The sequence below is a fragment of the Rana temporaria genome, chromosome 7 (genome assembly GCF_905171775.1).
Source record: "Rana temporaria chromosome 7, aRanTem1.1, whole genome shotgun sequence".
Classification (NCBI taxonomy): domain Eukaryota; kingdom Metazoa; phylum Chordata; class Amphibia; order Anura; family Ranidae; genus Rana; species Rana temporaria.
In genome coordinates this window covers 208,634,395-208,650,618 of record NC_053495.1, presented here as the reverse complement: position 1 = coordinate 208,650,618, position 16,224 = coordinate 208,634,395, and the positions used below count along the sequence as shown (strand labels likewise).

The following is a 16,224-nucleotide window of genomic DNA, read 5'->3' as shown; positions in this document are numbered from 1 at the left end:
CGCTTGGTTTTGTTGCTAGCAATCCTTCCACGAACTTCCAGTAGTTCTTCCAGTGTCGGCTTGGAATCCGGGTGTGAAGGGGAGTAGAAGGGAAAATCCCGCTGCTACCAACCAATTTGTGACGGTATCGGTATGATATCCCCGTCAAGCATTCCCTCCTCTCCATACAAGAACATCACAGGATCCCCCACACATGAGTCAAGACTGGATGCTGGAACCAAGAATGATTTATTGGCAGCTTGCTGCTGGTTATAAATACAGTTTTACAAGCTAAATCCTTAATCAAGGAACAATGGGAGCTCCACCCCCTTTTCACCCACTCTGGAGTTCTCATACAGAATATAGCCAGATAATTCGGAGCCGACCTGAAAACACATTTTCTTTAGATAAGGACATCAGCGGAGTTAATTACTAGGTGTAACAGCCTGACCACAATGAAGCAATCAGAATAATTAACATGAGCCACTTATCTAATCATTGTAAACAGTAAGGCCGGTCTCCTTCCCACACACAATAAATCAATTACCATTTGAACTAGGGAGCTGGCTGAGGAAGGGTCATTAACATATCAATCAGCCTGTAACACATGAACCCTTTTTACCTCTAACACACACAATATCTCTAAAACAAGCAGGGAGAATTACATGCTTCACAGCCGGGAAATCCGCTACGTAAACGTTGTAACAACACTGCGTCGGGCCCGCGTACGTTCGTGGATTGGCGTATCTCGCTGATTTACATATTATTCAGCGTAAATCAGCGAGAACGCCCCCCGCGGCCATTTTTAAATTGCAGTTAAGATCCGACGGTGTAACACAGTTACACCTGTCGGATCTTAGGCATATCTATGCGTAACTGATTCTGTGAATCAGGCACATAGATACGACCGGCCTAAGTCAGAGATACAACGGCGTATCAGGAGATACACCGTCGTATCTCTCTCTGAATCCCCACGCTGAGAGCTAAGCTAGCGCCATTACAGCAGACCTAGTGTCACACACTGTATATTTCTTCACATTCAATGTACAGTGAAACCACGGATCGCGAGCAAGGGCCCTTTCACACAGGCGGAGCGTTCAGGTCCGCCTGCCAGTTATTTAGGCGGACCTGAACGGGCGCTCCGTGCTCCTCTATGGAGCCACGAATGTCAGCGGTGACATGCCCGCTGACATCCAACCCGCCAAAGTGTGACGGAGGAAAACCCCATTTTCCATCTGTCTGGCGGATCGGATCGGTTGACAACGGACTCTACAGATCTATGCTGGGACCTGTAGTTCTTTACTAGTTTGAGGGGGTGTCACATCTTAAGCTCTGAGGGGGTTCATGCTGGGACCTGTGTCAGTTTCATTCCGGGACACTGTATTGTCCCAGAGTGAAGGTGCCCGGGACAGACCTGAAGAATGCGGGACTGTCCTGGGTAGGGGTGCAACGGATCACAGTTGATCTGTGATCCGAACGGGTCGCCCCCTTCGGATCGGGACACACTGTGATCCGCGGATTGCCGGGGCTCCGGAGCTAGGCCGAAGCCGTGGCCTTTCCTAATGTTATGTCCGCGGCTCCGGAGCTAGGCCGAAGCCGCGGTCTTTCCTAACGTTATGGCCGCGGCTTCGGCCTACCTCCGGAGCCGTGGCCATAACGCTAGGAAAGGCCGCGGCTTCGGCCTAGCTCCGGAGCCGCGGCCATAACGCTAGGAAAGGCCGCGGCTTCGGCCTAGCTCCGGAGCCGCAGGAATAACATTAGGAAAGGCGCGGCTTTGGCCTAGCTCCGGAGCCGCGGCCATCTTGGTACACCCGGCGGCGGCCCTCCTCTGTTTACAATCACAGAGGAGGAGCCCGCACTTGTGGGGAAGAAGCACACGCTGGGAGTGTCTGTACTGCCCGAGGGGGGTCTCTTGCCCCTAGAGGAGGGGGGGTCTCTTGCCCCTAGAGGAGGGGGGGGGGGGTCTCTTGCCCCGAGAGGAGGGGGGTCTCTTGCCCCTAGAGGAGGGGGGGTCTCTTGCCCCGAGAGGAGGGGGGTCTCTTGTACTGAGAGGAGGGGGGTGTTTGCACAGAGGGGGTACTATAGTTGGTGGGGGGGAGGTGAATAGTGGGGTTGAGATGTGTATATTACAGTGGGGGGGGGGGGAGATGTGTATATTACAGTGTGGGGGGGAGATGTGTATATTACAGTGGGGGGGGGGGGGGGATGTGTATATTACAGTAGGGGGGGGTGTGTATATTACAGTGGGGGGGGGGAGATGTGTATATTACAGTGGGGGAGAATTTTTTATTTGCCGATCCGAAAAAATGATCCGATCCGTGACTCCTGATCCGAGGAACGATCCGAACCGTGAGTTTTTTGATCCGTTGCACCCCTAGTCCCGGGCAACCTGGGACACGTGGTCACCCTACACCAGAGGGCTCCACGGGCCACTGTTTGGCCACCCCTGGATTAGACAGTACAAGTCCCTCTTAAATGCCGGGGAATTCCCTCCCATTGGATGCCCCGGATAAGTCTCTTGGATAGGTCCAGTCGAATTTGATTTACTACCACTAGTCATTTCCTGTAAGTGAAAGCAGCAGTTCGAAATTATCTCGCACAGAGACGCGTGTGTATTCTTCAGAACTTATGTCTTTGGCAGTGGTAGTCATAACTGGAGCAACTTTTGCATGGAATATCATTCACCATTATGTTGAACGCCCCTCAGTTTTCAGGCAGCCGAACACAATTCACGTCCTGATGACAGGAGATTTAATTACTTTGCATGTTTTACATTGACATTTTGGCAAAAACAAGTCGCAAAGGAACAATTTGATTTAGCTAAAAGAAAAAAAAAAAAAAACATTTAGGAAAGAAATTGGTATTTATGTCTCTCGGGCTTCACTGAGATGCGTCGAGAGCTGGCAGAGAGGGGGCTATTTGCTTGAGTGATCGAACTTTCAGCGGCATTTGTGGTCGAAATCACAGGAAGGGAACACAAGCGCCCACTGAGTGAAGCTTTGAAGACTTTAACCCCGGACCTTTAGGCAGCTAAATGCCCAAGCCAGGTTTTGCGATTCGGCACTGCGTCGCTTTAACAGACAATTGCGCGGTCGGGCGACGTGGCTCCCAAACAAAATTGGCGTCCTTTTTTCCCCACAAATAAAGCTTTCTTTTGGTGGTATTTGATCACCTCTGCGGTTTTAATTTTTTGTGCTATAAAGAAAAATAGAGCGACAGTTTTGAAAAAAATTCAATATTTTTTAATTTTTGCTATAATAAATACCCCCCAAAAACATATATAACATTTTTTTCCCTCAGTTTAGGCCGATACGTATTCTTCTACCTATTTTTGGTATAAAAAAAACGCAATAAGCGTTTATCCGTTGTTTTGCGCAAAATTTATAGCGTTTACACAATAGGGGGATTTTTTTTTTTTTAAATAACAAACATGTTATACTTACATCCACTGTGAAGCTCGTTTTGCACAGAGTGTCCCCTAATCCTGTCTACTGGGGTCCCTCGGCGGCTGTCTCAGCTCCTCCTCGCAAAAGCTTTCTACCTTAATGCGAGCGAGCTCGCATGGTGGAAAGCTTTTGCGAGCGCGCTCCCGTGATACAGCGGCGGGCATAGCCGCCGACTGTATCACTCGGCCCCACCCCCTGGCGCGCCGCGTCATCCGCTGTGATTGACAGCAGCGCCAGCCAATGGCTGCGCTGCTATCAATCCGCCCAGCCTAGCCAATCAACGGCCAGGCTGGGAACCGAAGAAGATCCCATGGACGCGCCCGGAACTTACGAAGGGTCAGGTAAGTAAGCGGGCTTGGGGGGGGCGTTACCATCGGATGTTTTTTCACCTTAATGCATAGGATGCATTAAGGTGAAAAAACATTTACCTTTACAACCCCTTTAATTTTTGGACACTTACCTGTCCAGGGCGCCCGCGATGTTGGCAGCCGAAGCCGATCTGTCCCTCGGCTCCTGGTTCCCTACTGCGCATGTGCGAGTTCGCGCTGCACGTCCTCACTGGTCCCTGCTGTCTTCTGGAACCTGTGTGTCTCCCAGAAGGAAGCGGGGGAGGACAGAGTAGGCGCCGGAAGTGGCGTAGGTCACCTTGATCACCGCGGTGATCTATGCCCGGAAGTGGGAGCAAATACCTGTATTACACAGGTATCTTCTCCCGCCTCCCCCCTGAAAGGTGCCAAATGTGACATCGGAGGGGGTTCTAAAAAGTGGAAGTTCCATTTTTGGGTGGAACTCCACTTTAAAGAACATTTGTTTCACCTCCTCTTAAGGCCTCGTACACACGACCGGATCTGTCCGATGAAAACGGTCCGCGGACCGTTTTCATCGGACATGTCCGCTGGGATCATTTGGTCTGATGGCTGTACACACCATCAGACCAAATTTCCCGCGGACAGGATACGCGGTGTCGTGGCCGCGACCATGACACGGCGACGTGCGCGACCCTGGAAGGTCAATGCTTTCACGCATGCGTCGAATCACTTTGACGCATGCGAGGGCTTTCGGCCGGTGAGTCATACAGACGACCGAACATGTCCGACGGACCGGCTTCCAGCGGACATGTTTCTTAGCATGCTAAGAAACATTTGTCCGCTGGAAACCTGTCCGATCCGCCAGAAAATTGTCCGGTCGGCCGTACACACGACCGAACCTGTCCGCTGAAACTGGTCCGCCAGGCCAGTTTCAGCGGACATGTTCGGTCGTGTGTACGAGGCCTAAGCCTCACAATACTTATTGCTACAATGTAACAGGATATATATATCACAGGTTGCTTTAAAGAACAGAACAGTTAGTATGAGAGTTGTTGTGAAAGTTGTGGCATGTGACATAAAGGACAGTATTTGTACGTAGCGTAGGCCAAGGACCCGCTACGCACCTCTCTTTCTCTCTCTCTCAAGCTACGCCGGCACTCTTCCTCCGCTTGCTTTCTTACGCTGCCTCTCAGCCTGGTTACTGAATTACTGAGGGAAAGATTTCCTTGTTGAACAGGACGGAGAGAGAGAAAAACTGGCATCTCGACCCCCCCCTCAGTGGCCCCATCGCACATTGTGGCGGACAGAACCCAGAAAGAATCCCAGAAGCCGGGGGGCGCTCCAGCGGCATCGCTTATAAGTAGGTGGATGAGGTTTTACCACATTGTTCATTGAAGCTTTTCTGCTGTTTGACTAATGATGTGAGCAGGACATGCTGTGAGCTGCCACTAACCATATCCAATGTTTAATACACGGCTTCTTTGGCTTTATTGTATGATGAACTTGCAGATACGCCGTGGTTCATTGCTGGGCATGTAATACGATTAAAGTTTGTTTGAAGAACCCAAGAGAAGAGGGACAAACGACAACTAAGTTTGAGGCACTACAGAGGTAGATAAGGGGAACGATGATGGATAGGGTAGGCTCACCACAGGTTTGGCTTGCAGTAGTCCAACGTAGGAATGAAGGTATTAATAAATATCCGAGAGTGGTCAGTTAGCTGTTTGATGGTCTACACCAGGGCCCACCAGCTGTTGCGAAACTACAAGTCCCATCATGCCTCTACCTGAGTGAGTCATGATTGTAATTGTCAGCCTTGCAATGCCTCACGGGACTTGTAGTTTTGAAACACCTGGAGGGGGCCCACCAGTTTGAAAGCCCTGGTCTACTCCATTCATCTGCAAACTGTGGCCCAGGGGCCAGATACAGCCCTTTGCTTGCCCTTATCCGGCCCTTGGGACACTTTTCCTCCACCTGACACCATCAATGGGGTATTATTCCTCCCACTCATACCAATGATGGGGCATTGTTTACTCCCACTGACACCAGAGCATGTTAGGGTTAGGGGTTGGGGTTAGGGTTTCCCATTGAAGAATATGGCTAGGACTCAGGACTTGGAACAGGGACCTCCCCCAAAGGTCAGAAGGCGGGTTCCCAGAGGTCAAAGGTCACACTGTGTGGCTGACCCACCCCCACGAAAGTGTACCGCCTACCCCAACTAAGTCGGGGAATGAACAAGTCGGGGAAAGCGTCTTGCCAGGGAAGCAAACAGAATGGCTCAGGCCATAGAGGAGGAGAAACACATAGACCAGAGAGAAGGAAGGAAAAAAGAAAGCACAGGAAGAGATAGGTATGAACTAGGGGTGGTGAGGGAGAGGCATGGCCCGGGGGTCAGGCCGGTAAGGGAGGAGAGAGAATGGTACAGGTTAAGTTGGGACGAGGAAAGAGAGTCATGGTGGGTTGTGGGGAAAAAAACAGCCTGAAGGGGGATACAGACCAGAGGACATGTACGGAGCACAGGCCAAAGATGGGTTGGAGGAGAACCATACAGGTGAGACCGTAAAAGAGAGAGATCCAGCCAGAGAGAGGTGCAGGAAAGACAAGAAACGGAGAGACAGAGATCAACCTTGGAGGTTTCGCAATGGAGAGAGCCTCCCAATCTCTGCCACCCATATCTCTGAAAGGAGGTCTTCTCTACCACACCCATCTCTGAAAGCCTCACCACCATCCATGTTGGTGGGTGGTGGGGCTTACTCTATTGGTCGGTGGAGCTTGCTTTAACAAATGTCTATATGAGCATAAAAGGATGTACGGTTTATACAGACGGAAGTGCCATGGGAGGTTATTATACATTATTACGCACATTTTGAGGGCCAGAACTGTACGTTGTATTTCCTACACTCTAAAGCTGAATAGTGCAGACTTCTTAGTTGCAGGGAGAAAACAGTCAGTTCACAGAATAGATAACTAGACATGTGCAGAACGGAAAATGTAGTTTAGTTTATTTTCAGATAGATTCATTATGTTTCGGAATTCATTTATGTTCATTTTGTTTCCTTTTGTTTATTCATTTTGTAACTGTAACATAATGACCCGTGACACCCAGAGACTTTTGAAGGGTGAGGGGTACTCCTGTGCCAGTGTCACTAATAACTCTTGGGTCTAGGGTCACCCTGTGCCCCTTTTGGGCATAGGGGGACTGAGAAATATTAATTATAAATTACATGAGATGAGACATTACTGATAATTCATGTATTGCAGGAGATCTGGGAATATTACGATTTGATTTCATGCTGACCCACAACCGGTCAATAAGAGTGTCTACTTCAATGCTTAACCTAGGCTGTTGAGATGCTAACTAAGTACGTCTTCTCCTAAGACCTTTCATTGTGTGAAGATGCTATTGATGATAGAGATGTGTTGTGAGTTAGCAGTCTAAAGGTCACATGTCTCCTTTCAGGGGTAGGGAATTAGCATGTCAATTATGTTTAGTAAAGGAATGTGTATTATGCAGGTGAATCACTTATTGTCGGAGACGGAATGTCTGGGGGATAATTGGCTCCTCTGAAGGTCATTGTCTAAGAGAAGGTGCATTGAAGCCCCAGTGTGTGATGTGTGGGTGGAGAATTCCTTTGTCCCTGTGATTACTGTAAACATGCCTGTTCTGTATATAAGCAAGCTAAGATACCATTAAAAGTGTTCATACATTTGACTCAGAAAGAACAGAGCTTGTCTCGTCTTAATTCTGGGGGAATGGATCGTGTCTGTTGGATGGTTGAAGTGTCAGATAAGCTGTCGTAGGGCGATGGAATGGGAATATCGTAAACGGTGGTGACCGTTACAGTAACTAAATAAAAAATTTCAGAATGATTCGAATTCATATCGGCTGAAAAATTATCGACCGATCCCTATTCTGTGTGAAAAAAAGCACCTCCCCCATGTTGAGGGCATGTGGCCTGGTATGGTTTAGGATGGGGGGGCATTCCTCGTCCTCCCCCTTCCCTGGCCTGCCAGGCTGTATATGCTCAGGTGAGGGTCTGGGCCTGGATTTTGGAGGGTTCCCATGCCATTTTTTGGAAAAATTTGGGCGTGGAGTTCCCCTCAAATAGGTGCACACATAATTTTTATTGTCTGCATTCTTTTGTTTACATTTCAGCTGCCAGCAGGGAAACCCGCTGACAGCTGATGAATCATTAGCTGTTAAGGATGCAGCGGCCGGCTTCCTGCCCCGCTCCTTAACAGCCAGGTATTCTTCACACAGAATTCGGATCGGTCGATCATTTTGGATGAATTGTTCAGAAATGTGGTATTTTTTTTTTTTGACAACAAATACACGAAACGAAACTTAAGGAGTTTCCACAAAATTCTTTACTATTGTCATTCGGAGATTAGGATACATCCGAATCTCCAAATAATCAAAAATGTGTATTTAGATTCGGACCGAAACACATTGTACATATCAACAGATAACTTTGGGCTGATGAAGTCTTTTGCATGGTGTGAGAAATGTTCTCTTGGTGGTGCAGAGTCTAAACTGACAAAGATTTATAGGACATTGTTTAGTTTCTTTTGTCACTTTTTGTCTGTCTGTTTTTTTTTCTTCATATTTTACTACAGTGCAAATAATGGAGAAGTCTGTTTTTTGTCAAGTGGACCTGTCAGTTATTTTAAATGTTTGGTTATAAGTAAAGTGCTGCCTGAAAGGGAGACATGCCGCATCCTGCCTGCTTTGACATTTGTTGGCCAGAAGACCTTCTTCGGTGTGTTTCTTTAAACCCCGGGGGTTAGTCTTCAAGCCGGGGAAGCTTCGACCCTTAGAGCCGGTTCACACAGGGGGGTGGAGTCAGGTACGGGCGCGCAATGATACGGCGGCGCAGCGTATCGTATTTACGCTACGCCGCTGTAACATACAGGAGAAAGTGCTGTATTCACAAAGCACTTGCTCTGTAAGTTGCGGCGGCGTATCGTAAATGGGGCCGGCGTTAGCGCGCGTAATTCAAATGTGGAAGGGGGGGCGTGTTTTATGTAAATGTATGATGACCTGACGTGATTGACGTTTTTTACGACGTCCATACTTAACATTGGCTGCGCCTCCTAATAGCAGGAGCAGCCTTACGCCGAAAAAGCCTTAACGCAAACGACGTAAAAAACGAACACCGGCCAAAGTGATATTGCACACAGTTCTACGCCGCCGCAATCAAGTTACGTCAGTGGAGGAAGCCTATTTTTTCAGCGTAACTGCCTTTGTGAATCGGCGTAACGAAACGCCGACGCAGATTTGAAATTGAAGGTACCTGAATCTACCCCAGGGGCGTCGCGACTTTGGGGGGCGACTCGGCAAGGCGATCTCAAGATGACTTCAGAGGCGACTTGCAAAATGACTTCTATATTGAAGTCAATGCAAGTCGCCCCCAAAGTCGTACAAGAATCTTTTTCTAAGTTTGAGCGACTTGAGTCGCTCCTAATAGAACGGTTCCATTGAACAGAACGGGATGCGACTTGTCAGGCGGCTGAGTCGCCCCTGTGTAAATCGGCTCTTATTATGTTGGAAAGGTATCTTTGTGTCAAGTTTAATATACCGTATATACTCGAGTATAAACCGACTTTTTCAGCAAATTTGTTATGCTCGAGTGACGGTCTCCCGCTGTGTCATGCAGACTTAACTGCTTGGCGGCCGTTCACTGTAACAAAGCCCCGCCTCCTCCTTGTCCATGATAGATGGAACACTGAACACTGATACAATGCTGGGAAATTGAATCGGTGTTCTGTCTATGACGGATGAGGAGGAGGCGGGGCTTTGTTACAGTGGACGGCCACCGAACAGTTAAGACTGCATGACACAGTGGGAGACCGTAATCAAAGGTAAATGAGGCTGCAAATGGGCACAGTGATGCTGCAGATGAGCACTGATGATACAGGTGGGCACAGTGAGGCTGCAGATGGGCACTGATGATACAGGTGGACACAGTGAGGCTGCAAATGGTCACAGTGAGGCTGCAGATGGGCACTGATACAGGTGGGCACAGTGAGGCTACAGAAGGGCACTGATGATACAGGTGGACACAGTGAGGCTGCAAATGGGCACAGTGAGGCTGCAGATGGGCACTGATGATACAGGTGGGCACAGTGAGGCTGCAGAAGGGCACTGATGATACAGGTGGGCACAGTGAGGTTGCAAATGCGTGCAGTGAGGCGCGGCCATGCATTTTCATGGGGTCACGACTCATTTTAGTACAACACGCCCACTACCTTCCTAATTTGAATTAGGAAGGTAGTGGGGGGGGGGGTAGTGGGAAATTGAATCAGTGTTCTGTCTATGACGGATGAGGAGGAGACGGGGCTTTGTTACAGTGGACGGCCACCGAACAGTTAAGAGTGCATGACACAGTGGGAGAACTTAATCAAAGGTAAATGAGGCTGTAAATGGGCACAGTGAGGCTGCAGATGGGCACTGATGATACAGGTGGACACAGTGATGCTGCAAATGAGTGAGTGAGTAACTTGTATAGCGCAGCAAATGCGAACTTAATCGCCTCAAGGCGTTTGGAATCCAGCGTCGTACCGGTCTTTCAGAAGAGGTGGGCACAGTGAGGCTACAGATGGGCACTGATGATACAGGTGGGCACAGTGAGATTGCAAATGCGCGCAGTGAGGCTGCAGATGGGCACTGATGATACAGGTGGGCACAGTGGGGCTGCAGATGGGCACAGTGAGGCTGCAGATGGGCATTGTTTACCAGTAGCTGCTGCATTTCCCACCCTAGGCTTATACTCAAGTCAATACAATTTCCCATTTTTTTGTGGTAAAATTTGGTGCCTCGGCTTATTTTTGGGTCGGCTTATACTCGAGTATATAAAGTACCCAGCTATCCAACCTGATACCCGCTTGTTTGTGTAGAGCAAGCCAAAATAATGGTTCTAGATGACCTCTTTCAGGACAAGCCTTGACCAGACTAAATCTAGCAGTGGTCACCCTGTACTGGTGAACTTGAGGAAGGGCCCTTTCATGCGGGCCACTCCTGCTCCATTCAGCAGGGGATCCATGAGAAGATCCCCTGCTAAATTGGAGGAGAAATGGTCGGATCTCATGATGATTGTAACATCCCTGCCCATTGAGTTTTTTTGAGGGATCTCAACTGTCGGCACTCCCAGGGATCTCAGCTGTTGGCACTCCCAGGGATCTCAGCTGTCGGCACTCCCAGGGATCTCAGCTGTCGGCGCTCCCAGGGATCTCAACTGTCCGCACTCCCAGGGATCTCAACTGTAGGCACTCCCAGGGATCTCAGCTGTCGGCGCTCCCAGGGATCTCAGCTGTCGGCACTCCCAGGAATCTCAACTGTAGGCACTCCCATGGATCTCAGCTGTCGGCGCTCCCAGGGATCTCAACAGTAGGCTCTCCCATGGATCTCAGCTGTCGGCACTCCCAGGGATCTCAGCTGTCGGCACTCCCAGGGATCTCAGCTGTCGGCGCTCCCAGGGATCTCAGCTGTCGGCACTCCCAGGGATCTCAACTGTAGGCACTCCCATGGATCTCAGCTGTCGGCGCTCCCAGGGATCTCAACAGTAGGCTCTCCCATGGATCTCAGCTGTCGGCACTCCCAGGGATCTCAGCTGTCGGCACTCCCAGGGATCTCAACTGTAGGCGCTCCCAGGGATCTCAGCTGTCAGCACTCCCAGGGATCTCAGCTGTCGGCACTCCCAGGGATCTCAGCTGTCGGCACTCCCAGGGATCTCAACTGTAGGCACTCCCATGGATCTCAGCTGTCGTCACTACCAGGGATCTCAGCTGTCGGCACTCCCAGGGATCTCAGCTGTCGGCGCTCCCAGGGATCTCAGCTGTCGGCGCTCCCAGGGATCTCAGCTGTCGGCGCTCCCAGGGATCTCAGCTGTCGGCGCTCCCAGGGATCTCAGCTGTCGGCGCTCCCAGGGATCTCAGCTGTCGGCGCTCCCAGGGATCTCAACTGTAGGCACTCCCATGGATCTCAGCTGTCGGCGCTCCCAGGGATCTCAACAGTAGGCACTCCCATGGATCTCAGCTGTCGGCACTCCCAGGGATCTCAGCTGTCGGCGCTCCCAGGGATCTCAACTGTCCGCACTCCCAGGGATCTCAACTGTAGGCACTCCCAGGGATCTCAGCTGTCGGCGCTCCCAGGGATCTCAGCTGTCGGCACTCCCAGGAATCTCAACTGTAGGCACTCCCATGGATCTCAGCTGTCGGCGCTCCCAGGGATCTCAACAGTAGGCTCTCCCATGGATCTCAGCTGTCGGCACTCCCAGGGATCTCAGCTGTCGGCACTCCCAGGGATCTCAGCTGTCGGCGCTCCCAGGGATCTCAGCTGTCGGCACTCCCAGGGATCTCAACTGTAGGCACTCCCATGGATCTCAGCTGTCGGCGCTCCCAGGGATCTCAACAGTAGGCTCTCCCATGGATCTCAGCTGTCGGCACTCCCAGGGATCTCAGCTGTCGGCACTCCCAGGGATCTCAACTGTAGGCGCTCCCAGGGATCTCAGCTGTCAGCACTCCCAGGGATCTCAGCTGTCGGCACTCCCAGGGATCTCAGCTGTCGGCACTCCCAGGGATCTCAACTGTAGGCACTCCCATGGATCTCAGCTGTCGTCACTACCAGGGATCTCAGCTGTCGGCACTCCCAGGGATCTCAGCTGTCGGCGCTCCCAGGGATCTCAGCTGTCGGCGCTCCCAGGGATCTCAGCTGTCGGCGCTCCCAGGGATCTCAGCTGTCGGCGCTCCCAGGGATCTCAGCTGTCGGCGCTCCCAGGGATCTCAGCTGTCGGCGCTCCCAGGGATCTCAACTGTAGGCACTCCCATGGATCTCAGCTGTCGGCGCTCCCAGGGATCTCAACAGTAGGCACTCCCATGGATCTCAGCTGTCGGCACTCCCAGGGATCTCAGCTGTCGGCACTCCCAGGGATCTCAACTGTAGGCGCTCCCAGGGATCTCAGCTGTCGGCGCTCCCAGGGATCTCAACAGTAGGCACTCCCATGGATCTCAGCTGTCGGCACTCCCAGGGATCTCAGCTGTCGGCACTCCCAGGGATCTCAACTGTAGGCGCTCCCAGGGATCTCAACTGTTGACGCTCCCAGGGATCTCAGCTGTCGGCACTCCCAGGGATCTCAGCTGTCGGCACTCCCAGGGATCTCAGCTGTCGGCACTCCCAGGGATCTCAGCTGTCGGCGCTCCCAGGGATCTCAGCTGTCGGCGCTCCCAGGGATCTCAGCTGTCGGCGCTCCCAGGGATCTCAGCCGTCGGCACTCCCAGGGATCTCAGCCGTCGGCACTCCCAGGGATCTCAGCTGTCGGCACTCCCAGGGATCTCAGCTGTCGGCACTCCCAGGGATCTCAGCTGTCGGCACTCCCAGGGATCTCAGCTGTCGGCACTCCCAGGGATCTCAGCTGTGGGCGCTCCCGGGGATCTCAGCTGTCGGCGCTCCCAGGGATCTCAGCCGTCGGCACCTCCAGGGATCTCACCCGTCGGCACTCCCAGGGATCTCAGCCGTCGGCACTCCCTGGCAATTATAATAAGCATAATTTTGTTTTGACCGGTCCTTTAAAAAAGCAGCAATACTGGGTTACACCTGCTGCTGGCTGACAGGACCTGCTGGGAGTTGTAGTTCCCCAGCCATCAACATCCTTAAGCGTACCTAATCCTGAAAGGTAAAGCTGTCATTAGTAGTCTGAGCTTGGAATGTAAATCGCAGACAAGATCCTTCTGAATTACACAAACCACAATTCCTCCCGCGGCTTCCCCTGAGGTCTCCCCCACCTCGCTGCGGTCTACCCCGGTCTTCTCCTCTGCGTACAATGAACAACACGTGGGGGAAATCCTGCATTACATCTGCGGAATCCTCTGTAATAGAGGACACAAAATATTTCCGTCTCTGTTACATTGTGTGGTTTGTGATATTGTGACACGCCGTTGTAGCTGTGACTCAGGAGAGGTGAAAGGAGAGACGATGAGCAATTCCCTGAGATGGATCTAATCGCTTTCACATGACGGATTAAATGAATCGGACGTGTTTTTCGTCTGCTGTGCAGTGAGCAGTGATGCTTCTGTGCCGGTGCTGAAGGAAGACGTGACAGTTCATATTGCAGAAACCGCTGCTTGCGTTTGCTGGTCACAGCATGGCGTTGCTTCTTCCGTTCTAAAACGATTCGATCGGTTTGACCATTTCTGTGTATCATTTACATTTTACATATACAGCTACATTTGCACTAAATCGGTGGTTCTCAACCTCTAGTGCCGTGACCCCTTGATAAAATTTCCCAAGTTGTGGGGACCCCTAACAGTAAAATTATATTCGTAGCGTGGGTTGTCAGCACCCAAGGCAAGAAAAGTAATTTGCGCCCCTAACATTTAGCGCTTCCCGAGTCCTTTAAATGGCAACTATAATCGCAGGTAGTGTCACTCACTGGCCCGGATTCAAGAAGCAATTGCGTCTGCGTAACCATAGTTACGCAGCGCAATTGCTTACTTGCCCTGGCGTAACGACTTCTCCTGATTCAGAGAGCTCATTACGCCGACTACAGCCTAAGATATGCGTGGCATAAGCCTCCTTATGCCTTCATATCTTAGGCTGCATTCTTGCGTTGGCCGCTAGGGGGCGTTCCCATTGTGGTCAGCGTATAGTATGCAAATTGCATACTAACGCCGATTCACAGCGTTACGCGAGCCCTGCGTACGCAATTTATGTTGTTTCCGTACGGCGTGTTTAGCGTAAGGCTGCCCCTTCTAATAGCAGGGGCAGCCAATGCTAAAGTATACCCGTCGTTCCCGCGTCGCGACGTTTGAATTTTACGTAATTTGCCTAAGTGATTCGTGAATGGCGCTGGACGCCATTCACGTTCACTTTTGCGACGTCATTTGCCGCAATGCACGTCGGGAAAGTTTCCGGACGGAGCATGCGCTCTACGCTCGGCGCGGGAGCGCGCCTAATTTAAATGATTCCCGCCATCATTTACATTAGGCGCCCTTACGCAGGGCAAGTTTACACAGCGCACACGCAATTTACGGAGCTACTGCTCCGTGAATCGCGGGTAGCGCAGGAAATTTGCGGAGGCGCAGGGCAAAAACGCTGACCTGCGCCTCCGTAACAAAGGGGCAAATCTACCTGAATCCGGGCCACTGTGTCTCCAGCTTTACTGTGTCTCCGACTTTGTGGTGTATCGTAGCAGTGACACCTATGCTGAAATCAGGAGATGGGGTCTCCTCCAGCCCCTCCCATTTCACATTCCTCACCAGTCAGCTGACCTCTAGTCTTTGCCCCCCAACCATGCCGTGAACTGAATGGGCACCTGCAAAAAGGCTGAGTGGGCGGCTGCGGGCTCCAGGGATAGCCCTGCTGGGTGGCTCCAAAAAGGCTGAGAGAGTGATGCGGGCTTCAGGAACAGCCCAGGATTTGGTGACCCCTGTCAAATCATCATTTGACCCCCCAAGGGGGTCCCGACCCCCCAGGTTGAGAACCACTGCACTAAATCTTCTACATAATTGCAAAAAGCTTACAGCCAGACTTTGGCTGTGACAGTGGCTTGTGGGTAGGTGCAGTTAGCTACTTGCCACCAGGTGGCTCTGTACCAGTATGGTGTCTGGTTGCAGTGGGTGAGGTCTCTGGTGCTGGGCACCTTTTGGGTGGAGCCAGGGCCAGTGCTACCACTAGGCAATTTAAGCAGCCGCCTAGGGCACACTGCTGCTTAGGGCGCCCGGCCACTGGTGTTTCCACTCTCTTCTCTCTGCATCAAGTGACAAAGTCTCAGCATCAGCAGGCAGCCGCTGCTCTGTTCCCACATAGTGTCAGAGGCGCAGCGGGGGCAGAGGACTGTGTCTGTGTCCCAACTCCCCAATGAATGGAAGCAAGCAAACATTTATTGATAGGCACTGGTAGGCTGGATTTGAGGGGCGCTGGTGAGGCTGCATTCGATGGGCACTGGTGAGGCTGCATTTGATGGGAGCTGGTGAGGAGGCTGCATTTGATGGGCGCTGGTGAGGCTGCATTCGATGGGCGCTGATGAGGCTGCATTCGATGGGCGCTGGTGAGGCTACATTCGATGGGCGCTGGTGAGGCTGCATTTGATGGGCGCTGGTGAGGCTGCATTTGATGGGAGCTGGTGAGGCTGCATTTGATGGGCGCTGGTGAGGCTGCATTTGATGGGCGCTGGTGAGGCTGCATTTGATGGGCGCTGGTGAGGCTGCATTTGATGGGTGCTGGTGAGGAGGCTGCATTTGATGGGTGCTGGTAAGCTGCATTAATGGGCACTGGTGAGGCTGCATTTGATGGGCGCTGGTGAGGCTGCATTTGATGGGAGCTGGTGAGGCTGCATTTGATGGGAGCTGGTGAGGCTGCATTTGATGGGCGCTGGTGAGGCTGCATTTGATGGGTGCTGGTGAGGCTGCATTTGATGGGCGCTGGTGAGTCTGCATTTGATGGGTGCTGGTGAGGCTGCATTTGATGGGCACTGGTGAGGCTGCATTTGATGGGA

At 51.6% G+C, this 16,224-nt stretch overlaps 1 protein-coding gene across 4 annotated transcripts in view; it reads left to right on the top strand.

The window, feature by feature from the left end:
* ST3GAL3 (ST3 beta-galactoside alpha-2,3-sialyltransferase 3) overlaps positions 1-16,224 on the top strand; it is a 345,449-nt gene that overhangs the window by 99,559 nt on the left and 229,666 nt on the right. For 2 of the 4 annotated variants that reach the window (XM_040360919.1, XM_040360918.1), the window contains one exon: positions 4,971-5,093. The exons of the other annotated variants lie outside the window; for them this stretch is intronic. In XM_040360919.1, the coding sequence (XP_040216853.1) occupies positions 4,971-5,093 (123 nt within the window). The remainder of the gene's footprint in view (positions 1-4,970; positions 5,094-16,224) is intronic. 4 annotated transcript variants of the gene reach the window in all.